This window comes from Bombus terrestris, chromosome 3 (genome assembly GCF_910591885.1).
Source record: "Bombus terrestris chromosome 3, iyBomTerr1.2, whole genome shotgun sequence".
In the NCBI taxonomy this organism is placed as follows: domain Eukaryota; kingdom Metazoa; phylum Arthropoda; class Insecta; order Hymenoptera; family Apidae; genus Bombus; species Bombus terrestris.
In genome coordinates, this window is record NC_063271.1 from 12,930,188 (window position 1) to 12,955,957 (window position 25,770).

Genomic DNA, 25,770 nt, shown 5'->3' on the forward strand with positions numbered 1-25,770 from the left:
ACTTGTATTTATTCAGAAGAAAGAAACATATTTATTTTTGAAAACATAACTATCAATTCTTACATTTTTAATACCTACATTTCCCATTACAAACTTTTTTCTTTAAAATCATTACAGATTGTTTCTTTTTATACACGGAAACCTTTTTTTACATCATGTATTTTTTAAATAATGAGATTAGTAAGGGGTATAGCAAGATAAAGGAGTTAAAACTGCACCATTCATCAACAGCTTACTGAAAGAGAACATCGTAAAGCAATTATGAATTCTTTACTTCGAACACAAATGTAATTAGAGTAAATAGAATACGATGTTTATGATAGTAAATTTGTAAAACGGAAAGAAAAAAAAATAATAAATTTTGTGCATGTCAATGACCATGATAGTTATGTCTAACCTGTTATTGTCATACCTGTTATTGTCATACCCGTTATTAAAGGGTTATCAGAGTGTTGTGAACTTTAAATCTACAAATTTAGAAACTAAACGGTAGCGACTTATGTATGATAACCTAAATTATACAATTTAAACAAATTTTTGATAAAACAGAAACGAAAAAGTTCTATAAGAATAATATGATTTAAAAAGATAATTTGAGCACATGCAGTTCATGAATAGTTTATTTTAATTTATTAATCATGGATAGATTTTCAAGTATTGATTGGTAAGTACGAAGTATCATTTTTAAATATCTTAACTTATTAAGAATTAGTATATATTTTAATCAGCAGAAACCACCAAGATTATTGCCATTTTTTTACTTTAGCAGAAAATAGATATTTATCATTTTAATGAAATTTATGATTCATACTTTGAGATGGACAAACATAAATTTTATTTATGAAAAACAGAAATTTTGTATTTTTTACTTAATTTTCATATTTTTTTCAACCTTATTATGAATTATATTTTACTAATAAAATAAATTATTTTCCATATATTTATGTAATAATCTATAAAAAATATTTGAAGAAAATATTTTTAAGAAATATTTTCTCTTATTCTTTATTAAAAATATGTAATTTGTTATATTATTATGAAAGTTTCTATTTTTAATTACATATTTGAGTTGTTTAAGATACTTTGCCATAAAAAAATGTATGTACATGTTAAATACATTTATTATTATCTAAATATTGATTATTGAAATTGATATAAAATAATTGTAAATTTCTAAACTATAATAAATAAAAATTTTAATAGTATGTATCAAATTTAATAGGAATACTGCATTGGAAGACCTAATAGATAATACTTTTGTTAATGGAGGAAGATTAGAGAAAGAAAGTGTAATGTATCGAATTATGACTGGGAATTTCAAAGATCCATTTAAAGATATTGAAGAAGATTACAAGAATGTTAAAATCAATCTAATAAAGGATTCTGATCCTGACTTAAATAAAATGGAAAAAGAATATGAACCTAAGCACACAAAAAAGATCAAATGTTATATACCTGGTATTGTTAAACCAATGTTTAAAAGTTTTAAGAAATCCAAACTAAACAAGGAACAACAAGCAATGTGTTTAAGAATCTTGTTAAGATTTTCAAAATCTGATAAACCGAAACTAACAGAAATAGAAAGAAAAGAATTAAAAGTATATATGGTACTTAAAGCATAATGTCATAAAAAATTATTGAAATTGCTTTCTTAATAAAGAAGTTATATAAGTGTAATTTTAAGTTATTTTCTATAATATATAATTATGTCTGTTATTGTAGGACTTACAGCAAATAATATCTCAAGAACAAAATGAATTTTTGGAATTTGCAAAAAGTAAATGGCCTGAAAGATCATTTAAAATCACATGTGAAGATTATATAAATTTACATTGGAAATTAAAGCTACAATGTATTTATAAATTACCTAGGTATTACACTGAAGTAACAAGCATTCCATTTGTAGCAGATAAAAATATTCAAGTAAAATTTCTTTCTAATTGTTTACAACTGGTGAGTAATACAGATATTATTTATAAGTAGTTATAAATAATGTATATAATTAGAGATGTAGAGATGTAATGTAGAGATGTAATAAAAACAATATATTATGTTTTATTGCCTTAAAAATCTTGCTTTTTTCTTTTTTGAAGGGCAAATTACAAAAGATAGTGTTGCCAACTTTTACAGGACCATGTATGTTACATATAAATTCAGAACAATTACAAAAACGATTTCTTCCTGAAAAAGATAATGTCAAAGAATCATTGATGTTTTTTAAACTACCTGTAAGTGAAGATGCAAATTGTCAAAAGTTGGCTGAAGATAATAATGTAGATTTGGTAATTTCATCCAGTGGTCTTAATTGTTTAGTAAATAATATTGGTCCAACATATTCAAATTCGTGGATTTTACCCATAGTCATTAAAAGGCATAATGATAAAAATGTTATCTACATAGATAAGCCAGCACCCCCAGTTGCAAGTACTATACCAGAAAAAAATACTTGGGTGTATAAATATATTCTGAAATATTTTTTTATTGGTAGCAAACATTTAGCTTTAGAGAGGTAAGATAGAAACTTATTCTTTCCACATATTTTTATTTAAATTGTATTTTTCTTTTTAATTAATTATGAATAACATTACAATTTACACTTTTGACTACATAATAATAGTAATGAAGATGATAATATATTTGATGATGTTAATTGTGAAAAACTATTAAAATTAGAAGAAGAATATGAAAATGCTTTAACAAAAATTAACAATAAGTTATCTTCAAATGCATCAGAAGAGGATAAAAGTTTTGAAGAAATTTTAACTCAACAGAATCCCACAAACTGTGAAGAATCTTTGCATACAACCGCTTCTAATTTTTGCAATTCTTTTAGTTCTACAAGTAATGAAGGTAAAAATATATTTAATATTTATATAGATATATGTCTCCCAAGTTATGTGTTGATGAAGATTACTAGTTATATAAGCTATAAAAACTGAAAAAAGAACAAGTAATAAAAGCATTGAAAGTAATCAATTTTATGAATTAATAGAGATACAAAGTGGAACCTCTGAAGTGATGGAAAATTGTGTATCATATAACTTGTTTACAATTGGACCACTACTTTCAGAACAGAATGAATTAATGAAAGATGTTATTAAAGAATATAAAATGTTAGTTCGAACAAAAACACATGGGTTTGAGGTTTGTGTTTGCTATGTAATATTTAATATCCTTTTAATTTATTGAAATGTTTCTAAAAGGTAATCTGAGAAAAACAGTTAAAATTAATAATATAGTGTTTAGTTAATTATTTACCTTATTTTTACAGACTTTAGAGAATGAAGTACAAAGATTATTATTGTTAACACCAAAATTAGAGCATCAGCCTGACCTTGGTGCTGAAGCTGTAACATTAGAAGAAGCATTGAAACAATGGGTATCTTTGATATTTAGGCCTCATACATATCTAGCTCGAGGTAAATTATTTGTAATCAATAATATCGGTATAATAAATTAGTTGTATTATATTTGCATAGAAATATGTTACAATAATACACCCAAAAGTAATGCAATGTATGTATATTTATTTTAGTTCGAATATCAAGTGAAACATCAGAAATATTACAAATAGAACATCGTACAGCAATATCTATAAATAATGAAATTAAAAGACTTTATAACACGAAAGTTGAAGATACTTTGATAATTTTACATAATGTTATTCAATCTCTTGCAAATTTATCTCCAGGACGTTATATTTTAAGACATACAATAAGAAATGGAGCATTTGCTGCTGTTTTTAAATTAGCAGAAAGTTCAGGGTAAGTGATTGTAAAATAATTATTATTTAATTTTATTGTCCCATTATCTATTTGCAGAAAAAACAATCTTGATATTCATACAATTTATGATGAGATATTTCACACTTTACCTAGTCCACCTTGGATTCCATTAGACAAAACCTTACCAACTCCAATGCTTAAGTGTTTTGAAAGAATGCCAGCTTTGTTTTATCCATCAAATAATAAAACATTTTCTGTTAATAAAAAACACACTAAATACAACGCAGGTATATAATACTATATAATTATGATTATGAAGATAGCTATAATTAATGTTAATATTTCCTTAGGATTTGTACGTAGAAGTTTAAGAAATAACAAGAAAAAATGATCAGTACTCAATATTAACATAAGTGGAGAAATACATTTCTTTAATAAATTAGCTTTTTCTATTGGTTTTATTTCTCTACTTAATATACAAACACAAATTTTAAATTTTATATGGTACCATTATTATGTGTTTATTACAGTAAGATCTAAAGTCTGATATAATCTGTGTTACAAATGTATACATTTGATGTAATTTTAATTATTTTTTAACTTTAACTATAATAAATTACTATTGCATCTGTATAATTTTCTGTATCTTGTGTGAACTACATAATATATCGTAATATACAGTTTCGGATCGAAATAAGCAATACATTCGAGATTATACCGGTGTTATTTGGCTTAATTTTATTCTCGAATGAGATAAAAAAGAACACGGAGAAGTAATGAGAGACTTGAGATAACGGCAATTTCATAAAGTAATCAACCGAGCAGTATATAAAAAGTCAGGATCGCTAATATTAGAATGAGAAAGCACTACATATATTCTATTCGTTTTCTATTAAATGATGTCACTATTCATTCAATCACAAAAATGTATGGCTTCTTGCTTTCACAGACTTCTTACTCGTTTCGAATCTCTCACTCTGTCGGCGAATTCAAATGAAGAAGAGGGGATAGCGAGTTGCTTATTTTGAGTCAGAAACCAGTTATTATAGGCAAAACTTATTTCGAGATAAAACTGTAGTATAGTATATTTCAGATTTGATTTCAGTTCTAGTATTTTAATTACCAGTCGTATACATTTTCTAAGGTTTCTTAAGGTAAGATAGGATAGTGAAAAGAGAATTGGACTTATGCTATCTCCTCTTATTATGTTCTCTGTATGTTTTTTTATTATTGGTTTTTATTTGAGTATTTGCGTTGTGTTAGATGCTGTAAAGTTTGCATATTTAACAAGTTAGGTGTATATAAAAAAATAAATATTTATCGTATCTTTTACGTGTATATAAAAATAAAAGTATTATCTTTTTTTAAATAAATATAAAATAATTTTGTAAACGTATAAAATAAACACTTTTAAAAGTAAATTATGTTATAATAATGCTATGTGTAGAATTTATAAATATTGAAATTAAATGTTATATAGAAGTATGTTTGATAAATATATAAAACCAGAGAGGAAATTTCCTCTCTGATATAACTTACACATATTTTAAGACTTATATATCTACAAAACACGACTAGCTATTAAATATACAACGTACTAAATATACAATGTTTAACATTTTAATATATTTATATTCATAAAGATTTTTTTTATAACAGTTTGTACAAATAGTAGGTTTTCATTGTCAAATATACACATATATATATAAACATTTTTAATAAAAAATAGTATATAACTATGCAATTTAGTAAACTAGTATACTTCATAAAAAATAAATTTTAGTATATCATAAAAAGCACAGTATAGCACCGTAAAGATTCTTCAGAGATTCCAAAATTGTGTAAAAAATATAGTAAAATGCACAATCCTTTATATCCATATATTTAATTAATAGATTGATGTAAAGCAAAAGTATAAGCAAAAGTGTGCAAGACACTCATCTTTTATTTGGGCCATAAATATTATTAAAGCTTTGGAATTTATCCTGAAATATTTTCTCTTAATTAAGTAGAAACAAGTGAGAGTAAAGCCTTTTTGTAATCTCCAGATGTATCACCCTAGAACAGAAAATTTAGGTATTAATTTGAACGTTAATATTCAATTGTATGTGATATAATCTGCAGTTAGAAATTTTTATTAGAATGAAATTTTTACTACTTTCTAATTTTAGTACTATGAGCAAAATTTTTGAAATCATATATAGTTATCTTTAATTCTTTAGATACACGAATAGCCCATTATACATCTATAAGATTATTTTCCTTAATGAATTAGATATAAATCCTAACATACTGAACTAAATGGTTGATCGATAATGTAATACGTATCTCATGAGTATGAGTATTATCTGAGCATCACATTACTTAATTAATTAAAATCAAGCTTTACTTTTATTCTATGTTTTTTTAAAAGCAACTTTACTATAGAACTATATATACAGTGTACTGCTAGAAATATATTTTAATAACATACTACAATACTTTACTAACTAATAATATATCATAAAATATTGAAGAAAGAGTAATATGAATACATACCGCAATCCAGCTTTCCAATGATTTTCCATAACGTTCTTCAAAAGCTTTTTTAATATCACCTAAATCAATTTCACTTCGAGAAACAATAATGCGGATCAATGTTCGATCTTTTGTACCAATACCATGCATACTGGCATACAATCGCTCAGCAAAGAAACCAACTTTTGATTTTACACATTTTACTGTTATATAAAAATCATAGCATTTATATTATATTAAAATACAGTTCTTAAATTAAAACATAAATATATAGTATATAGTTCAATAATATCAATACTACAATTTCATTGTACAGTGTTTCCCACACATCATTATAATTATGTTCAAAATCAAGAAGTTACAAATAGATAGAGCATTGTTCAGATTTCCTACAGCAAAAATAAATTTTTTAGTGTTTATTAGACATTAACGAACATACTACAAATGTACAGATAAGGTTTTCCCAATGAAAGTAAGTCTAAGTAAGATCATATTTGTACTTATTTTAATTAGGAAGACTTCATCCATCTATTGATAATATTCTCATAAGAGAAAGATAGAAATTTTTATTTCTGTTATGCACTTTTTGGTTTGTTGTTTTAAATAATCAGTCACATGACTTTGAGGATCTGATTTAGCAAAATATGATGAGAGTGTATTGAGTGATTGTATGAGAGAGTGTATTGACTATTACAATGATCCAGGAAACACTGTATTAGACATTTCTATAAACAAAATACTGACCTATTCCAAGGAGACCCTTTTCAAGGCTTCCAGAAAACTCTTTCTTAATAGCAACTTCAATGTCATGACCAGATATTTTTTCATATTCAATAAAAGTCTGTCTTAATTGCTGATAGCTACGTGTTACTAAAATAGCATTAAACTGTGATTCATCTGTGCCCCATTGTTTCTCACCTATACCAAAATAAATAATTATGTTTCAAGTAAATATATTATATTACTTATATTATATTACTTATATATTATATTACTTATGATTAATAATTCTTATATCGAAACAAAACACAGATTTCTTTTATTTTATTAATAATTATTGAAAATAATCATATACTCCTCTTTTATTAAAAATAGTTTGTATTATTATAAATACCAGCTTCATAAAGTGCCTGAGCATCTGCTATAGCTTGTGCTTGATCTATTCCTTGATTTTCATCCCTGTTTGCTTGAACAAGAGAAACTAATAATCTTTTGAAATGTCCTGAAGTATCACCCTTTAATTCACTTTCAAGAGATTTTCCATATACTGTTAAGAACAAAATATTTTTAAATTACGAAATGTAAATGCTTTATATAATAGACCTATATAAATTTATATTAACTTATTTTTCTAAAATTTAATTAAGATAAATAATTGCTACACTTACAGTTCTCATAAAATGTTGCAATGGTACGTATACCGTAATTACTCAATGTACATAAAATTTCTACAATTGCTTCTTCATCAGTTCCTAATCCACTAACTGCATCATGTAGTTCTTTAGCATAATAATGAGGTAATGGTATCATAAGAGCAATTATAACATCTTCCAATTTCCCTGTTAATTCACTTTTTAAATCACTAACCAAATCTTTTCCATATAAAGTTTTATATGCTTCAGCAATTTCTAATCTCTGAACAATTCCTCTCCTTGTAAGTACATCAATAATAGTTTTTTCATCAGTACCAAAACCTTTCATTGCTTTACGCAACATTGTAGCATCTGCATTTGCATCAAATGGTTCCGCAGGATACACCGTTGGAGTACACTATAGAGGATTATTTCTTTTATATCATTTTAAATAAATTAAAATATTTATATATTTATATGTCTTTATATTATACAATTCATATGTGAATAATAATTATCTTTTTACTTAAATCATTATTATAAGCTATTAACAAGTTGGTACTATGATATGTAAGAAATTTAAAAAAATATGATTTATTAATATTAAGAAAAATGTTTATCATTAAATAATATGCAAATTTTTTTTTAATATATACATTTTAGTAAAACGATATTTAGTAAATTAAAACAAAAAACATATATTTTTTAAATATATACTTAAAATTAAAAAGCTTTTTTATATTAACATAATATGGAACTTATATCTAAAGTGTGTGTGTAGATCTTTTTTGAAGCCTTTCTTAAACCCTTTCCCATTTAATTTAATTTTCTATATTCCAATAATTCGTGCTAAGGACATAAGTACTTTATTGCAAATTATTATGATATAAAGAATTTATAACACTAATAATATTAAATTTCTAATAAAGCATAAACTGTTTTATAAATATATATTCATAATACGAAGAGAAGTTGAGCGCTGATTGATTAGCTCAAGCGAAGCAGCGATAAAAATACGGTCGATCAATGGCCATACCAAAAATAGACTAATCTTAAAAGCAGTCACTTAAAGAATGTTTTTAAGCTTCTAATAAATAATTAAGAGATACTTACTTTAAACGGATAATACTGTTGTTGAGACATTTTTGACTATGCAGAAAACTGCCTAGAATAAATAAAGATAATTGTTAGTTAAATTGATCAATACCAAAGAATAATATAAATATCTGTATTGTACATTGCAATACAGTCTATATTATTGTTTTTTATGTTAATTTATGCTTATATGCGTGAAAATGTATTTACAATAAAAATATTTTTAAAAATTTACCAATAAACTGTTTCCGAAAAATAAAAACGGGGAGAAGCTTTACGTTTGATAGCCGGCTAACCAATGATGGGCACACCCACTTTCGCATCACGTCATGTACATACGTACATAGTTCTTTCAAGGTGCTTACTAACTAGAGAGTGAGTAATGAGTAAGAGAAAAAAGGTCACAATGCTTCCAATGACATCATAACGGATACTATATGTATAAACGTATATACTTATACTTACATATTTACTTAATCATTATGAAGTCAAGATTCGGAAATATCATCAGTTAATGTATTTTGTATGTCCTCTTACTAAATTTGTGTTACACCATACGTGGATTTTTAAGTTTGAAATTATATTGTTGTATTTTCTTTATACTCATATAATAATAGAATAACTCAGTTCAATTGGAAATTTTATAATAACTTCTTCCGAAAATTTTTAGAAGGTTAGTCGTCTTTCACAATTTTTTTGTTTAGTGTATTCTATATTAACAACTCTTACAAAAAGAAGAATGCAATGTAATTTATTTTAATAAATTTCTTTATTTTTATTTGCAGTTAAATATTGTTTTTGCCTGTATAAGAGAATATCAACAAAGAAGGATTTCCTCAAGTTATAAGTGTAAAATATTCAAATTTACATTTTTTATAGTTTACTTATTGCAAAAACTTAAATTTTATACATCCAAATAATTAAACTATTTTCTTGATATTTATATAATATAATATTGATGTATTACATAAGATTTAAAAATTTAGTCGGATCATCAATATAAAATGTAACGAAAACCGCTGATTTAATTATTTTTATATAATGTTAAATTTATTAAAATTATGTTAGTTAAGTCTGGATATGTTTTTATACAGATATATTTACCCGGTATGACTATTGTGAAAGAAATATACGTAATGGGATAGAGGATATTTATAATTGTTATATTCCTATATACGTAAAATTTAATATACATATACATACAGGCATACAAATACGAAAAAATAATAAGCGTAATAAAATATATAGTGTTAATTATGCTATTGAATTAAAATAGATTGAAATTATATTTTTAAACTATCAATATTTTTTTATGTATGTAAACATTAAAATGTGTTTTATACAAAATTATATGGGAATTAAATATACATATATCGTATCAGTAAAAATGACATATGTGTAGTTTAAATCTTTCACACTAGAGTACGATTTTCATGTATCTTTCTTTTTTAAAAGATGGCTCATTAGCGCGGTAACGCCTCTTTTCTGCTAATACTCCGATCATCGACCATTCACTGATGTTCGACTACGCATCGAGATTTCAAATGTTGTTTCCTACAACATTGGCGGCATGTCGCGTTTAACCTGTTTACTTATTAAAAGAGATATACAATATAATATATTTCAATTATCTAGTAATAAGACGTTACAATTTGAGGGTTCTACGAAAAATGGCTGATCGCTAAATTTGTTGTGTGTATGTGCATTAATACAAGGGGAAAATTCTGTGAAAGGAATAAATAACCTAACGTAATATCGATTTGTGTAAAACGCGCGTAAATATGCCGCGTACCAAAGCATCACCAAAAAAATGTGTTAAAACAACAAATTCACATCCAGGCACAAATACATGGGTTTTCCTAATGAAAGGTGCATAAATAAAAATTATTTCGCATTTAAATTTCTCTATTATATATTATTTATAACCGTTAGACACATACCAATATTACCCAAGATGATTAAACTTATTTATTAATTTTAAATATTTTCCTATTTCTTACTGTTTCATTAGTTATACTATATTTCTTAATGATATATTCATAAAATAGATTAACATAATCTCTATGCCTTCCAGGTGATAGTTTAAATAATACAGATGGTGGTGTACCTGATGTTATTAAATTAAGACATCCAGCTACAAATCAACCTGCAATGTTTGTATTTAGTCCAGGCAATGTAACAGTACAAGAAGTTCTGACATTTGATGAAAATAAAAGGTCATGGTTTATAGATGATAATGTAAAATCTGATGGAAAGTTACATTTATCTACTCCTATTGATCCAATATTTTTAATATTACCTTATTTAAGAAAGGTAAATCTCCATTATTATATTTTACTTATAATTATATATATTATGTTAATCTATTATGACATAATGTAGGGATTTAATTGATTCTGTTATGGGTTTAATATTCTAAGTACTAGTAAAAGTATTACACTTGTAGTCACAACAAGCACAACCATTAGAACAATGTCTTTGGGATGAAGATTTTATAGAAACGACTCGTCTTACTCAATGTCAGAATTTAAAACTGACTCTAGTCGCTGACCGCAAGGGAGATGAATCTTTACAAGCTTATAAATTTAATGAAGAAAAAGCATTAATCTGGTTGCATAGGAAAGTGGAAAGAGTAATTGAAGTATTAAAACAGAAGGGCATTCATGTATCACAGGGCGCTATTAGTGCTACTTATGTTAAAAGTACTAAACTTGAAACTGCTTCAGAAGTGGGTAAGATATGAAATAAATTTCATGCATGAAAAATTTTAGTAAATAGCAAATTCAATTATTGTTTCAATAAACATTCAGAAATAAAACAATATCTATTTATGTTGGGATTAGGAAAAGGGTATTAATATACTCATTTTTTGTTTAGAATATTTAAAATATGCACATGGCATTGTATCAGAGTATCTTCAAGAAGATTTATCAAAAAAATTAGCACAACATTTAAATTTATCAGATGAATCAGAAAATAAGAAACGGAAATTAAATAGTCCTAAAGATACTGTTGAAGAAAAGAAACCTAAGAAAGATACAATTGAAAATGAATCAGTATTAAAACCAAAAACACCTGAGTCAACTAAATTAGAAAAGGTAATTTAAAAAAGGGTACTTGTGTCTTTCAATGCATTTCTATAACATAGGTTTTCATGATATATTTTTTTATATAGCCTCAAAAAGCTACAATTGGTAAGAAAGAATTAGCTAGACAAAAAGCAGCAACTGGATCCAAGAGCATTACTAGCTTCTTTAAGAAAAAATAAATTTTAGGTAATTTGAGAAATCTAAATATATAAAAATTTTTGAAATCTCAAACATTGCAATATGTATACATTCAAGTTATAGCACTGTTATTCAGAACCAGGTTTACAACATTGTAAAAATATCTTGAGATATTTTAAATAGTTGTTTAACCAATAGACAACTCTAATCAATAAGCAATTTCTTAAATATTTTTTAATATATATGTTGCAATCTCTCTACACTGGGGAATAGAGTATTTAAGTACTTATTATAATTTTGGATGTACGTAAAATATATTGTAAAAAACATAAAAATTTTGAAAATAGCAAGTTTGAACATGTAAAAGTATTGGTCGTGTTCACAATACATTATTTTTAAATTAAAAAATATATTAAAAAGTAATTTAAAATGGATTACTTTTAAATAGATAATATAATATTAAACTTATATGCTATATAACTCATAACGCATTGAAAAAAGATTCATTGTAAAATATCTTAAACAATCTGGAAGAATCAGTTACCAAGGATCACGAAGGTGGCCTTAAATATAACAAAATCTATTAGTTATTACAGCAAATATACTAATTACCATTATTGATAACAAAATATCAGAACTTTTATTTAAATTTTTAAATCCGTATTTGAGATTGTGTATAATTGAAAAATCTAATTGTACAATATTGTTCAACATTCATCAATTCGTATTATTGAATGTTTCTACATGTAATTTCGAAAACTAATCTAATAGTACAAGCACAAAAATAACATCTGATTTTAACATCTCAAAGTTCAATATTTTTGTATATATTTTGTATATCCATATACAGTCAAATATGTCAATATTTGAAAGCGTTTGTATTTGTTTGGCATATTTTTACTGCTCAAAATAATTGTAATCAATCAGTCATTTTTAATAAAAAGGTAAAATATTAAAAAATTAAATGTATCGTATATGTATTTAAAATATTGTTAATGTGATGTAATTATCAATTTTGTTTCTATTAAAAGTCTAATATTAATGTAGATATTTCAAGTTCCATCATAAAAAAATGAATAAAAATTTTAACATGTATTTTGTAGTTACTAATAAGAAAGTAGATAAAATTTTAAGAAAAGAAACATTTCAATAAATTCAAATAACAAATACTAATTTGAGCAATAGTATTTAGAAGCTTTATGTTAATACAAAGTGATATAATTTAATTTGTTAATATACTAACTTGTCTCAAATTAAACTTTGTTAAGATGATACTTAAAGTAATATTGAAGAATCAAAATAGAAAGAATATGGAATGAACAATATTTAGGAACTTGGTATTGTTTGATTTCACACACATGAGTTTTTAAGTATTTTGAAAAAAAGATAAATCAGATATGAATATACATAATGAACTGATGCTTAGTACTTAAATTAGGAGATTGAAAATACTTAGATTGATTCATTAAAGTGAAGCCATATTGAAATAAACTTTGTGAGATAATAAATACATATTTTAATCATTATTAGTTCTTTATTAATAGCAGTGATGAACGTTTTGATATCAGGTATTAACACTTTATAAATCATATTAATTATGAAACTCTTCTTATTTTGTACTAATTGCAAGTCCATTACCATTCCTTTTATATCTTGTATTTTTCTTACAACTTTTTAGTAGCTTTTCTTATACTTATAGAACATCTTTATACAAAATTTAGCAAAATGACGGAACATTTCATTTATATCAAAATCTTCAATAACTTAAATATTCATCTGTAAGAACAATTGTTTATTTTTTAATTATTTACAAATGTTTGAATTTATATATCTATGTATGTAACATTTATTTACAAGGAATATTATAAGTTATTTCAACTTTTTGTTATCAAAAATGGTTATAATTACCCAACTCAATATAATTATTGAGTACTCTATATTTATCAAAAGTATCATGATTAGTTGCTAAAATTTTGTATTTCTGTAATTCTAGTCGAACATAGCTTAATATAGCATAATATAGCAAGCTAGCTGATATTTTTATTATATGTATATAATTGTTATGTTCAATTGTTTTGATATACAACAATTCTATTATCGTCATTAAATTTGCAACGTACCATATATTGTCTAGAAATTTTTCTGATTCTTAAAATTTCATTGCATTAAAATTTATTTCTTTATTGCCTGAAGTAACTTAAAAAGGATTAATAATTTACATGTTATTGCATTCTGTTTTCAGCAGAGTACAGATTCATGGATCAAGTATCAAGTATAGTAACAGTAGTTAGAAGTTAGGTTGAAACATACAATAAAAAATATGATAAATTTTATTTTATAGCTATTAATGTTTTAATTTACAAAATTAATATAGTACAAATATCTAGCAAACCATAGGTTCTAATTTAGGTTCTGTGATTTCTATGTCTCTGCATTTAGCATGTTGCAATTCTCTTCTTATTTCAGGTGTAATTGTATGATGAGATTGTTTCCTTAATAATCCTAATAAAGCTTCTTTTTGTTCAGAACTAATATCACCTTTATAACGTTGTACAAAAGTTAATAATGCCTGATGCCATAAAACTGGAAGCTCTCTAGGATCTCTTTCGAATCTAAAAATAAGGTTATTACTGAAATTGGAACATTACTAAAATTTTATATCTTAATTTTAAATTTTTACCTAAGAAAATGAAATACCACTGCATCAATAACTCTATATGGAAGAGCATATTTTTTATCTAAAAATATTCTAAGGAAAATACTATTAGCTCCAGTGTAATCCATCTCTGCAATTTTTAGTATTGCTGCTGAAGAATGTAAAGTTGGTATTGAATTTTTAGCAAGCACAGATCCAATAATAACAGCTTCTCTTAATGTACAAGTTCCAGATTCTAAAAGTGGAAGTAAAATTCCTTTCATGAAACCAGCAGGTTTATACAGTGCTTTCCGTAATGCTTCATATAGATGAAAATTTAATCTTTTATATTCTGCTAAGTCATCTCTAATTCGTGGTAATAATATTAAATTATAAAATCTTTGCGCCATTTTTTCTTTGAGATTAGAAGCAAATATTCTAGTAGCTTGATACATTGCTGCAGCTGACCATTTTGTTGGATCAGTAATATATAATATTTGTTCCCAATTTTTTAAATTAGGAACAATTTTGAATGCTTTAGGTAATTTTCCACTGCGATATTTTGTTAATACATCTCTAACACCTTCATACATTGCTTTCACTCTTGGGTCTAATTCTTGCATTTGAATTGAGCCTGCATCTGAAAATTGAGTTTCAATTTCTGTTTTTTTTTCTGTTAACTTTTCTAATATTATATCAGCTAATGTCTTCGTAGGGGCAGCATCCTTAGACATGAACATTTGTATAGCTCTTTCATCTTCTTCATTTATTTCAATATGTTCATAATATTGTGCAGTATCCTGTTCATCTTCACTTGATACTTCCTCTGAATCACTAAATTCAGCATTAGTGTCAAGTTTTATTAATGGTTTCTTTATAGATCTTGTACTTTGTCCAATTCCACTTTCTTCTTCAATTTCCATTTGTTGTTGTCTGGCTTGAGATAGGATTCGTTTTGTAAGAGCAGGGTCCACAAACTATACAGTTGCAATCAAAGTTATATATTATGAATCAATTTATACTAAATATCTAGAATGATTTATTATAGTATAAGTGATGTAAATGTAAATTAATTTTAAAAATATTATATTTTATTCCATGACAAATTATACTAAAAGACTAAAATTTATCAATCAGAATTGCTATTATGTTTTAAGAATAACACACTCAATAATAAAATATTAATCAAAATCATTTTTGTATTAAAAAAATGAAGATATATAAATCTAACCTTATCATCATCTTCGTGGCGAATTCTGACCTTTCGCCTGTTGTTCGATTTTACAGTTTGTGCTTCTTCTATTTGATCACCTAAGGCTGTTTTAGGTTGTTTAGAAACCTTTATCTTTGTTGCTTTGCCCATCTTATTATTTTACAATACTTTATACAATCAAGAAAAACATGCAACACAAATCATGAACATAGAAATATAAGGAATAGAATAACTGAAGTCATTTCCGAGGAGCGGGAAATGTGATATTTTGGAGCCACATCGGTGATTGGTTATGATCGCGTAAACGTAATCTTATTTTGATCGAATAAGAGTGAATCCTGCGACCGTAATCTAAAACATTATTTTATTGTATGCGAATAATAAATAAATTTTTATTTTTAATAAAATTACATCGTTACTAAAGATAAAGAGATTTAACTTCACTTGTGATATTAATGTACATACTATATTTGTAATTCTGGTTTATATCCTACTTTTATATGATTTATATATTTATTTTATTATTTATCTATTTTAACATATTGTTTTATGTAGTGTTCGTGGTGGAGAGATTTGCCAAGGGGAAATTTGAATTTTTCATGTTGGACTTATCTGTAATATCCATATTGTAAATTTGATCCAAGCTGTAAAATCTAAATTATACCTAATAGAACATTTTAAATATTTTAAATGTTATTAATTAAATTCTTTATATAATCAGAGAGATTTCCTCTCAGATATAATATATTAGTGCAATTTAAATATTTAGTAAGCTTTACGCAAAATTTTGAAAGAAAACTTTATGAACAACAATATAAGTAGAACTATAAAGCTTTGTTAAACTTTTAAATGATTATATTTATAAAGATATATTATGAAGATAAAATTTTAAGAGATTAAATGTTAAAAACTTTTTAAGTAAAAGGATGATTTGCAGTTATATTCCGTATTTAATTATGAAGTTGTAGATTTGTATGTTTTAAAATTCTAAAAAATTACCGGTGTTACAATCGAATATCGAAAATTGTGGATATTACAATCAAGTAAATATTCGGTTCGGTTTAGGCGGGAAGATTACTTCAAGAATAGCGTGTGTTTTTGTACTGCATTAAGAGAACCTAAGTTTTTCAAGTAAAGATAATATATACATTAAATTTTAAAATAATTGTAAAAATAAATTTAGAACAATGCCACCAAAAATATCAATGGATTATGCAAAAGTTAGGGGTGAGCATTTATGTTATAAACTAACCACTACAAAAGAATATATCGTAATTTAGACACATCTAACAAGTTGGTTAATTTCTCTGTTATTTTAGAACAATTAAAGATTTTTTTGACGAGCTTTGTAGCAATAGATAATGAAACTGGCAAGAAAGCACTTAAATATAAGACACAACTCAGTAATATTGCTCACCGTGAACAAGTAGATTTACTAATAGAGTTAGATGATATACATGACTTCGATGATGAATTAGCGATATCTATTGCAAACAATACTAGAAGATATGTTAATTTACTTTTGGAGGTAAGTTTATATTTATAATATGGATATAATATATAGGGATTTTAATATGTTCATAATACAAGACAGAAACCTACTTCTCTCTTATATCCAAATATATGATACATATCTTGTTCATTCGTCAACAAACATGATTGGGAATTTTAGACTTTAAGATAAAGAAGAATATATTGGTGAATTTGTAGAAAGAATATTACATTCCTTATATTGTTATTGAATCAATTATGTTTCATTTTATTCTGCTAAATTGTAATGTTCAATTGAATTATTTCTTACATGTGTATAATGCTTATAATTCAGTCATTCATTCATAAATTATTATAACGAGTGGACCTGTCTCAGGTTTATCATATCATCTGTTATTATATTTGATTAAGGAATATCATATGGACATTGTGAACATGTTAATATATTTATTTTTTAATATGGCATTGAGAAGTTATTTATTACATTGATTGAAAAGATATATTTACATTTACGTAGCTTATTCAAGAGATGTTACCTGAGTTAAAAGAAAGACCTGTACCACCAAAAGATGCTTTGGATGTATATATTGAACATAGATTATTAATGGAAAGTCGTAACAGACATGATGGAGAGCAACGAGATCCGAGAAATAAATATGCCCCAGAACTTATGAGACGCTTGTATATCATTTTAATATTCATTTTTGTCTCTATATATAAATACATAATATTATATAATACAAACAAATTTTATGAACATTTCAGTGAAGTGTATTTCAAGGATTTTGAGACAGCAAAAGCATATTCTGTGAGAGATATAAAAGCTGACAAAATAGGAAAACTAGTTACAGTGAGAGGTATAGTAACAAGATGCAGTGATGTAATGCCCCTTCTTGTTGTTGCTACATATACATGCGACCAATGCGGTGCTGAGACATTCCAACCAGTAAGAAATGAATGATTCTTTTATGTTACAGGACAGAATAAAAATTTAATAAAATTGAAATTTTTAGGTTCAATCTCTCAAATATATGCCATTACGACAATGTCCCAGTGATGATTGTCGTATAAATAAAGCTGGTGGTGTGTTAGATATGCAAACAAGAGGGTCAAAATTTGTGAAATTTCAGGAAATAAAAATACAAGAACATGTAAGTTTTGTATATGTTTATAAGTTCTTTTTTATATTCATAAATATTTGGTAATAATTTTTATAATTGTAGTAATCATATTTTAATAATTCTAAGAGCGATCAAGTTCCAGTGGGTCATATTCCAAGAACATTGACAATATACTGCAGAGGTGAAACAACAAGAAAATGTTTACCTGGGGATCATGTACTTATCACGGGTATTTTTTTACCTATTATAAAATCTGGTTTTAGCGTTCGAGTGGGTGCAGCTCTTCTAAATGAAACTTATTTAGATGCACATGTATGTAATCGATTGTTTTAATAATTTTATAATATCGTAATATATCTAACATACTTAAATATATATGTTTTTTATGGTTTAGAGAATTGTCTGTCTCACTAATTCACAAACTGCTGATGATAGTAACGCAGTATTAACAAATGATGAATTATCCTTAATAGTGGAGGAAGATTTTTATGGTAAATTAGCTCGTTCTATCGCTCCAGAAATTTATGGACTTGAAGATGTTAAAAAAGCGCTGTTATTACTGCTAGTTGGTGGTACAGATAAACAAAGAGAGGATATTAAAATTAGAGGTTGTTTAACATTTAAGATTATTGTTTATATGCATATTTTTTTCTTTTCGCTTTATTATATCTATCATTTGTAGGTAATATTAATATTTGTTTAATGGGTGATCCTGGAGTTGCCAAGTCTCAGTTACTTTCGTTTATAACGAGATTAGCTCCTCGATCTCAATATACAACTGGTAGAGGATCTTCTGGAGTAGGTCTAACTGCTTCAGTTATGAAAGATAATTTAACTGGCCAAATGATGCTCGAAGGAGGAGCTTTGGTACTAGCTGACGAAGGTGTTTGTTGCATCGACGAATTTGATAAGATGGCAGATGCTGATCGAACTGCTATTCATGAGGTGATGGAACAACAAACTATATCGATTGCCAAAGCAGGAATTACAACTCGTTTGAACGCAAGAGTTTCGATATTAGCTGCGGCAAATCCTGCTTATGGTAGATATAACCCAAAAAGAACAATTGAGCAGAATATTCAATTACCTGCTGCTTTATTATCACGATTTGATTTATTGTGGTTAATTCAGGATCGAGCAGATCGCGGTAATGACTTAAAGTTAGTATTTGTACAAATGTATCTTTTTATTTACATATACAGAATTTCCACGGATTTATTATTCAATTAGTAGGAAAGTGTGAGAATATACAATAATTTAATCAATATATTTCTTCAGAATGGCTCAACATATAACTTACGTTCATCAGCATTGCATACAACCACCTATGGAATCGCAAGCTTTGGATATGAATTTAATTAGAAGATATATTACCGTATGTAAAACGAAACAGCCTGTTGTCCCAGAAGAGTTGACTGATTATATAGTTGGTAAGAATTTTATTAAATTTCTCTAATGTGATACTTATCACTATATGCATAATTATATTTTTGAACAATTGCTATTTCCAGAGTCCTACGTGGAAATGAGGAAAGCAGCTCGTAATAGCCAGGACAAAACTTTTACATCTGCACGTAATTTATTAGCGCTTTTACGTCTATCGACTGCACTGGCGCGTCTAAGATTATCAGATGTCGTTGAAAAGGCGGATGTTATCGAGGCGAATAGATTAATAGAGATGTCTAAATATTCTATTAACTATTCTGAAACGTTATCAACAAATGTCCAAGAAAACCCAATGAGCCGAATTTTCTATCTTATTAAAGAACTAGCAAGCAATACGAAAACTGTTAAAGTATCAGATATATTGGAACGATGCACTACTAAAGGATTTAAACCCGATCAAATTAACGATTGTATCGAAGAATACGAGGCGTTGAATGTGTGGCAAGTAAATCAGACAAGAACACAAATTACGTTTATTTAAATTTTCATTTCGTGTGGATTTAATATGCCGCTAAACATTATTTTTATACCTTTATATTTTGAAAAGTACTCTTGTATATTTTCACTTATCATTATAAGGAAACTTTGTATGTTAGTGGCATAAATTTTATTTATATATTCATGAATTCTTTTAATTATACATCACCTAAAACATATGTATTAATATAATAGTCTATTTTGCATGATGTGTATGTATTTGGTAAAAATAAGGTGAGCAAAGACAATAGTCGGTGGCGGCCCGTAACGTCTTCGGAAGGTATCAGGAGTGCCATTTGGGTAGGTAAGTAAGCAAGTAGGTGGACGAGTAGTTCGGTGTGGATTGAAAGTTAGGTGGGAGAGAGCATAGAGGGTAGCGAGCAGCGAACGAATCGGAGGGAATGTAGTGTGGTGGGTAGTGGGAGAGTGTCGGTCGGTCGAATTGTGAATACGCGGTGCCGCTCTCGGTTCTCGGCACACTCAGCACTTCAGTTCAGTCGCATCGAGCTACTCGTGGAAAGCGTGTCGCGTAGTGCATGCATGCATGCTTGCGTGCGGTTAAACGTGCGTACATGTGTGTGCTTATTATTGTGGTGTACCCGGAGTGGTCGCGTGTGTATGTGTGCGGGCCGTAACACGTTGTTGCGCGATCTCGACAGTGGATGTCGTGATTACTATAGCCATCGTCTCGTCTGTCCGTCCATCGCGCGATCACACCAAATGCACGTCTCGCGCGTCTCGAGATCTCGCAGTAACACCCGTGATTGTTGCCGTGCCGTTTGATAGCGCGCGGCCGATTCGAAGAACCAAGAGGAAAGGGGAAGCGACCGCGTCTCGTTCCGCGGTTGATGACTCTTCGAACGATCACATCGTACCAAATACGCGACGACGACGACGACGACGACCACGAACGAGGAGAAGGAGAAATTGAATTGTCTCGTTGCTCGTGCTTCGTCTTCTTTCCTCTCTTCTTTTCACGCTCTTAAGCACGATTTACGGAACTTACCACCAGCCCCTGTACGCCACTGTGTTTCCGCTCAGTTTCTCTTTCTTTCGCTTTCTTCCCTCTTTTTCACCGATTTGTTCTGCCGATTTGACTATTTTGCCAAAATGAAAATAATTCAGAGGCATCGTCGTGCAATTCTGGCACCTGTGTCGATCGTGATATTATTATGCGGTTGCACCGATCTCGTGTCATCTCGATCACGGTATTTAGGTGAAATGTCAAAAAACGATACTGATTTCGCGTCTACCGATTGTGAGCGTGTAAAGCCCTTCTTCGAGAGCAAGAATATCACACTCGTAATTACGAAGGAACCTGCAACGGAAAATAGTGCGAAAAGTAAGTGATCGGTTTCAATGTTGTTTAATCAGTTCCTGTAATAACTAGTCTTTTATGATAATTTTCATATGTTAAAATTTCTCTTTACGATTTGGTAATTTTATCGCGCCAAAATCTTATCGAGGCTGAAATATTGAATCCAATCGAGTCGAATCGAGCTGAGTCGAGTCGTACGAAACATGGTCTATATTCGTTTTAAATTAGCTAACCTTGTTGCACCGATGAATCACATTAGTTCCTATTGACTAGGAATTTCGGAAATGGGCGAAACACGGAGTGGCAGGTGTTTCGCCATACGTTGAAGGAAATGAACTGAAAGACTTGATTATAGTCGGTTGACTCTAATTACGAAGTTTTATTTAGTAGTTCTCGAGAAGTCATTATATTAAACGGCACTTAACGTTGTTACATCAAATACCACTCGAGTACTTGTAAAAACTTGTTTCAATTGTCGTGAGAGCAATAAATCTTATATCATAAATATTTTTTGTCCTAAGTTTTTACCGACATGTGCCTGATAAATAACGTCCGTTCATAAAGATTTTGGCGCGACTATTTACAGCTTTCTTAAAAGTCATGTTGATATTTACATTATTTAAGAAACTTCTGTTTTCTTTGTTGAAATACAAAGAAGTTCCATATCATATTTTTTAATATTATAAAATTTACTATAAATGCCAGTTTATTTTTAAATTTAATGAAATATTCGGTTATTGATGACCGATTTAATAAATTTTTCAATATATAGCGGTATTCAATAAAATTTTTCAAAATATAGCGGTTAAAAGTTTCATTAAATGGCATTTTTTCTGTCAGATTATTTCATAACTGTTGTATATTTTTTTTAGAAGTGTCGACCTTTTGATAATTTTTGAATTATTCTTTTTAAGATGTTAACGTAAAATATATATTTTCTCTGCTGTGTTAAATTTTTTATTCATCATACTATTTTGTAATGAACGGTACCAACTAAAATTTATCAACTAGGAGTCTAGAGAATAAAATGGATAACGTGATAATTTCAAGTTATACTCTTTTTATTTTATCTAACCTTTTCGTTCTGTGAAAAGTAGCTGATAGAGAGGCGAAAAAGAATTCTTTTTTGATTCATCAGTATTCATCATTTCTGTTATATTGGTATTTGGAACCAATCTGAAAATGTATAGATATAGTTAGTATACAGTATGAATAACCATCTTAAGTGCATAATGAGTGTTAAAGATGACCACTGAATATCGAAATTTATTGATATAATGGATAATAATATATAAGATAATAATAGATAAGTTTGAATACTTTGTGATTTCTATGAAGTACTTACATATGTATTTATACTAAATATCTTATAACACCTATATACATATATATTCAAATATATTTTAAACTTGATGAATATAACCATAACATTTAGGTTATTACGCCAGTTTTTCAAAATGTTTTGTACGACACACAACATATTCATGAAAGATTTCTATAAGTGTCCGAATCCTTTCGTGAGCTATCATATCTTAATTATAAAAGCATATTCAATTTCGACAAACTTGGAAAATTTAGGTGCTAGTAACCTCCGGCCATAATCGACGCAAAGCCCGCAATTGCACGTACCATATTCAAGGTAAACCAAACCGATACCGCAGTATGCGGTGAGTGGTTAAGGATCTCATTTATTCATCTAGATTCTCCCGAATAATCTTGAGCAGACCGGAAGTAGACTGTTAATTGTTAACACGAGGTAAATTGATGTTGGCTGAGGTACGGACTATATTTGGAGAAAATTGTGTATCGGTGTTACGAGTAGATCGCGAAGTTGTGTACGATATTACCCAGGGAAAGGATCGCGTGCCGATTTCCGATACGTTGTGTTACGTTGTTCGATCGGAGGGCTGAATGAACGAATTACTCTCTCCGGACTATCGTATCCTAACCCACTTTACACGACTGTAGCGACTCGTCGAATCGAGGCCGAAGGGTCGCTGATGTAGCTTCCGGTTTTATGCACTTCCCTGCATCAAGTGCCGTACATCACACCTATCGGAGAAAATGGAGAGAAATAATCGTCCACGCGTAGAGTAACCGATTCGGGTGCCTATGACGTTAATGTTCTTAATTTAAATCGATAAATCGTTTACGAAATCACTTCGCCGCTTTTTTGGAGGTTAATTTAATTACAACGATGCATATGTTACACGTGGAGATTAAGATATTTGGAAACGGTGTAGTTTTCTTGCATCTGGCCTCCTTTATATACTTATTGGACTGCTATAGCTCATGAAAATATTTAAATGCTCTGATGTGTAAACCTTGTTATACGAGACATTTTGAAATTCCATAAACATTGCAATAAGACACGACTATCATGCTTATATTGATAAACTAATGAAATTAAAACTGATCTGTGTTTAAAACGAACCTAAACCAGAATGAAATAAATCTGAACTTGAACTAACCTAAATTGAAACCAGTTTGAAAATGCACAGTATAAATTACAAAATATTTAATGCAAGTGTAGATTATAAAAGTTTTTAATTATCCATTAAATTAATAAGTCTTGGTATTCACTGATATTATCTATAACACTTATTATACATTATATTGAAGATAGTTATTTATGGTGTAACTAATTTTTCAAATATATATATTCACAGTAAATACCTTGTAATCTCTATACATTTTCAGGTTACTTTTAAAACACATGGTCCACGTTTAAATTTAACAGTCAGTGTAAAATCATCAGTTATAATAGTTACATATGAAACATAACAGAATTATTAAACCGTTATTAAAAAAACTATTATATAAATTTTAAAAAGTATAAATAGGACTATACTTGAATTTCTTTTTTATATTTTCCCATTCTCTAAACGAGCACAGCAGAATATAAAAGTAGTTAGTATTCAGAAAATTATACACTTAACCACATCCAACTTTATGATGAAAATAGAAACGATTAGATATATTTATTTATTATTATTTGGTGAATTATTTATTTAACGGTTCAAACCTTGGATACCGATTTTTATTTGACTTTAACGATTTTGTTAAGAATGTACGCAACACGATGTACGCAAATAACATGAGATGAAACTTTGATAATTTGAGTTAATCGAAAGAGTTTTTGCCTTTAAAATTTATCATTATTTTTAGATAATCGAACGATTACATTTCAATATAATTAATTACATAAATACGAAATATTTTGAACTTTTCTATATATGTCTATAATTTTCCAACGATTTTTAGTCTGTTAATTGCGTTGATTCGTAGCTCGAAATTTCTGCAGTGATCAAATATGCCTAAATAAATTAATGTGATTCAATTTTATTTGAATCGGTTTTATATATCCAATAACTAGGATAAAATATGTTTTCGATAGAAATAAAGCAATGCATCAGTAAATAAGAGATTCCTAAACAAATAATTTAGTCTATCCAAGATATTGTTCAGATAATAACTGACGAGTCAACTCATTTTCGCTTGTTCACAGATTAAAATTGTCCTGTATTAACCCTTTCGACCCTGTTGGGACGCATATGTACGTTCCAATGAATTTTTGCAATCCTCTGTGGAACAATATGTGCCACATATGTGCGTTATTTCATTCTTCATTACTTAATCTGACTGCTAGATATTACTATATTTGATTGGTAATCATGAGAACAAGCAACGTAGTAACGTGCTGGATAATTTTTATTTTGGTAGAATATATGGTTGCAGAGTCGCAATGATTGAAATCTTTTTTTTTTTTTACACACGTAATTGAACAATTCTCTGAAATTTATTATCGCAGTCTTTCAATAGCATAATGTAACTATTTTCGTTAAAAAAAGTTTTTAAATTATCATCTTTTTATTTATATTATTGAACATAGAAGTGCCTATACTGGGCACACATATTCCATTAGATGTTTTCATTCATATTCCTGAATACTGTCGACATTGTCATTTCTGTTTAGTCTTATTTTAATCGGACATATCACAAGCGCGTTGATATAAGTTTCATAAAGAAAGAACGTAAAAAGTAAAAGTAAAAGAATCTCATCAGCATTGTCTTACACTGACATCCGATCCCGGATCGAGTTACGTTATCGTCCGTCGAGCATTGGTGCATTGATGACTCTTAAGGTTCTGAT

The 25,770-nt window shown here is 27.8% G+C and overlaps 6 protein-coding genes across 7 annotated transcripts in view; 4 read left to right on the plus strand and 2 right to left on the minus strand.

The window, feature by feature from the left end:
- The first annotated feature begins 23 nt into the window (after positions 1-23).
- On the plus strand, positions 24-4,361 carry LOC100650803. 2 transcript variants are annotated; one of them, XM_003394617.4, is made up of 10 exons: positions 24-664; positions 1,223-1,607; positions 1,723-1,953; positions 2,094-2,509; positions 2,618-2,850; positions 2,993-3,144; positions 3,272-3,419; positions 3,536-3,764; positions 3,822-4,012; positions 4,076-4,361. In XM_003394617.4, exons 1-10 carry the CDS (start codon positions 639-641, stop codon positions 4,114-4,116), a joined length of 2,052 nt encoding a protein of 683 aa, XP_003394665.2. In that variant the 5' UTR covers positions 24-638; the 3' UTR covers positions 4,117-4,361. The 2 variants fall into 2 exon arrangements, with proteins under 2 accessions (XP_003394665.2, XP_012176479.2); XM_012321089.3 differs by having other exon boundaries at positions 1,223-1,598.
- Positions 4,362-5,329: 968 nt separating this feature from the next.
- LOC100651153 (annexin B9) lies at positions 5,330-9,074 on the minus strand. Its single transcript, XM_003394619.4, has 7 exons — positions 8,925-9,074; positions 8,708-8,759; positions 7,631-8,012; positions 7,357-7,509; positions 6,987-7,160; positions 6,264-6,445; positions 5,330-5,783 (listed from the first exon to the last, which is right to left on the minus strand). Exons 2-7 carry the CDS (start codon positions 8,735-8,737, stop codon positions 5,730-5,732), a joined length of 975 nt encoding a protein of 324 aa, XP_003394667.1. The 5' UTR covers positions 8,738-8,759; positions 8,925-9,074; the 3' UTR covers positions 5,330-5,729.
- A 1,008-nt stretch (positions 9,075-10,082) lies between these two features.
- On the plus strand, positions 10,083-13,442 carry LOC100650554 (ribonuclease H2 subunit B). Its single transcript, XM_003394615.4, has 5 exons — positions 10,083-10,558; positions 10,764-11,002; positions 11,136-11,421; positions 11,567-11,787; positions 11,865-13,442. Exons 1-5 carry the CDS (start codon positions 10,471-10,473, stop codon positions 11,955-11,957), a joined length of 927 nt encoding a protein of 308 aa, XP_003394663.2. The 5' UTR covers positions 10,083-10,470; the 3' UTR covers positions 11,958-13,442.
- A 786-nt stretch (positions 13,443-14,228) lies between these two features.
- LOC100648087 (bystin) lies at positions 14,229-16,051 on the minus strand. The gene is made up of 3 exons (XM_003394597.4): positions 15,783-16,051; positions 14,597-15,528; positions 14,229-14,528 (listed from the first exon to the last, which is right to left on the minus strand). The coding sequence occupies exons 1-3, from the start codon at positions 15,912-15,914 to the stop codon at positions 14,300-14,302; spliced, it is 1,293 nt and encodes a 430-aa protein (XP_003394645.1). The 5' UTR covers positions 15,915-16,051; the 3' UTR covers positions 14,229-14,299.
- A 619-nt stretch (positions 16,052-16,670) lies between these two features.
- On the plus strand, positions 16,671-20,442 carry LOC100650433 (DNA replication licensing factor Mcm7). Its single transcript, XM_003394614.4, has 10 exons — positions 16,671-16,991; positions 17,084-17,292; positions 17,773-17,936; positions 18,021-18,201; positions 18,269-18,406; positions 18,503-18,688; positions 18,771-18,984; positions 19,059-19,536; positions 19,655-19,806; positions 19,888-20,442. The coding sequence occupies exons 1-10, from the start codon at positions 16,952-16,954 to the stop codon at positions 20,301-20,303; spliced, it is 2,178 nt and encodes a 725-aa protein (XP_003394662.1). The 5' UTR covers positions 16,671-16,951; the 3' UTR covers positions 20,304-20,442.
- Positions 20,443-20,747: 305 nt separating this feature from the next.
- LOC100650315 (division abnormally delayed protein) overlaps positions 20,748-25,770 on the plus strand; it is a 249,546-nt gene continuing 244,523 nt past the window's right edge. Inside the window, exon 1 of the mRNA XM_003394613.4 lies at positions 20,748-21,641. Coding sequence (XP_003394661.1) covers positions 21,410-21,641 — 232 coding nt within the window. The 5' untranslated portion in view covers positions 20,748-21,409. The remainder of the gene's footprint in view (positions 21,642-25,770) is intronic.

Coding starts and splice junctions, on each gene's coding strand:
- LOC100650803 (XM_003394617.4), top strand. CDS start 639: ATGGATAGATTTTCAAGTATTGATTG. Junction 2,851..2,992: donor TAGTTCTACAAGTAATGAAG/GTAAAAATATAT, acceptor ATGAATTAATAG/AGATACAAAGTGGAACCTCT. Junction 3,765..3,821: donor AAATTAGCAGAAAGTTCAGG/GTAAGTGATTGT, acceptor ATCTATTTGCAG/AAAAAACAATCTTGATATTC.
- LOC100651153 (XM_003394619.4), bottom strand. CDS start 8,737: ATGTCTCAACAACAGTATTATCCGTTTAAA. Junction 7,161..7,356: donor TCAGGCACTTTATGAAGCTG/GTATTTATAATA, acceptor ATTTTGGTATAG/GTGAGAAACAATGGGGCACA. Junction 5,784..6,263: donor CATTGGAAAGCTGGATTGCG/GTATGTATTCAT, acceptor TTTCTGTTCTAG/GGTGATACATCTGGAGATTA.
- LOC100650554 (XM_003394615.4), top strand. CDS start 10,471: ATGCCGCGTACCAAAGCATCACCAAAAAAATGTGTTAAAACAACAAAT. Junction 10,559..10,763: donor ATGGGTTTTCCTAATGAAAG/GTGCATAAATAA, acceptor TATGCCTTCCAG/GTGATAGTTTAAATAATACA. Junction 11,788..11,864: donor AGTCAACTAAATTAGAAAAG/GTAATTTAAAAA, acceptor TTTTTTATATAG/CCTCAAAAAGCTACAATTGG.
- LOC100648087 (XM_003394597.4), bottom strand. CDS start 15,914: ATGGGCAAAGCAACAAAGATAAAGGTTTCTAAACAACCTAAAACAGCC. Junction 15,529..15,782: donor GCCACGAAGATGATGATAAG/GTTAGATTTATA, acceptor GCAACTGTATAG/TTTGTGGACCCTGCTCTTAC. Junction 14,529..14,596: donor GTGGTATTTCATTTTCTTAG/GTAAAAATTTAA, acceptor CCTTATTTTTAG/ATTCGAAAGAGATCCTAGAG.
- LOC100650433 (XM_003394614.4), top strand. CDS start 16,952: ATGCCACCAAAAATATCAATGGATTATGCAAAAGTTAGGG. Junction 18,407..18,502: donor AAATAAAAATACAAGAACAT/GTAAGTTTTGTA, acceptor AATAATTCTAAG/AGCGATCAAGTTCCAGTGGG. Junction 19,807..19,887: donor GTTGACTGATTATATAGTTG/GTAAGAATTTTA, acceptor TGCTATTTCCAG/AGTCCTACGTGGAAATGAGG.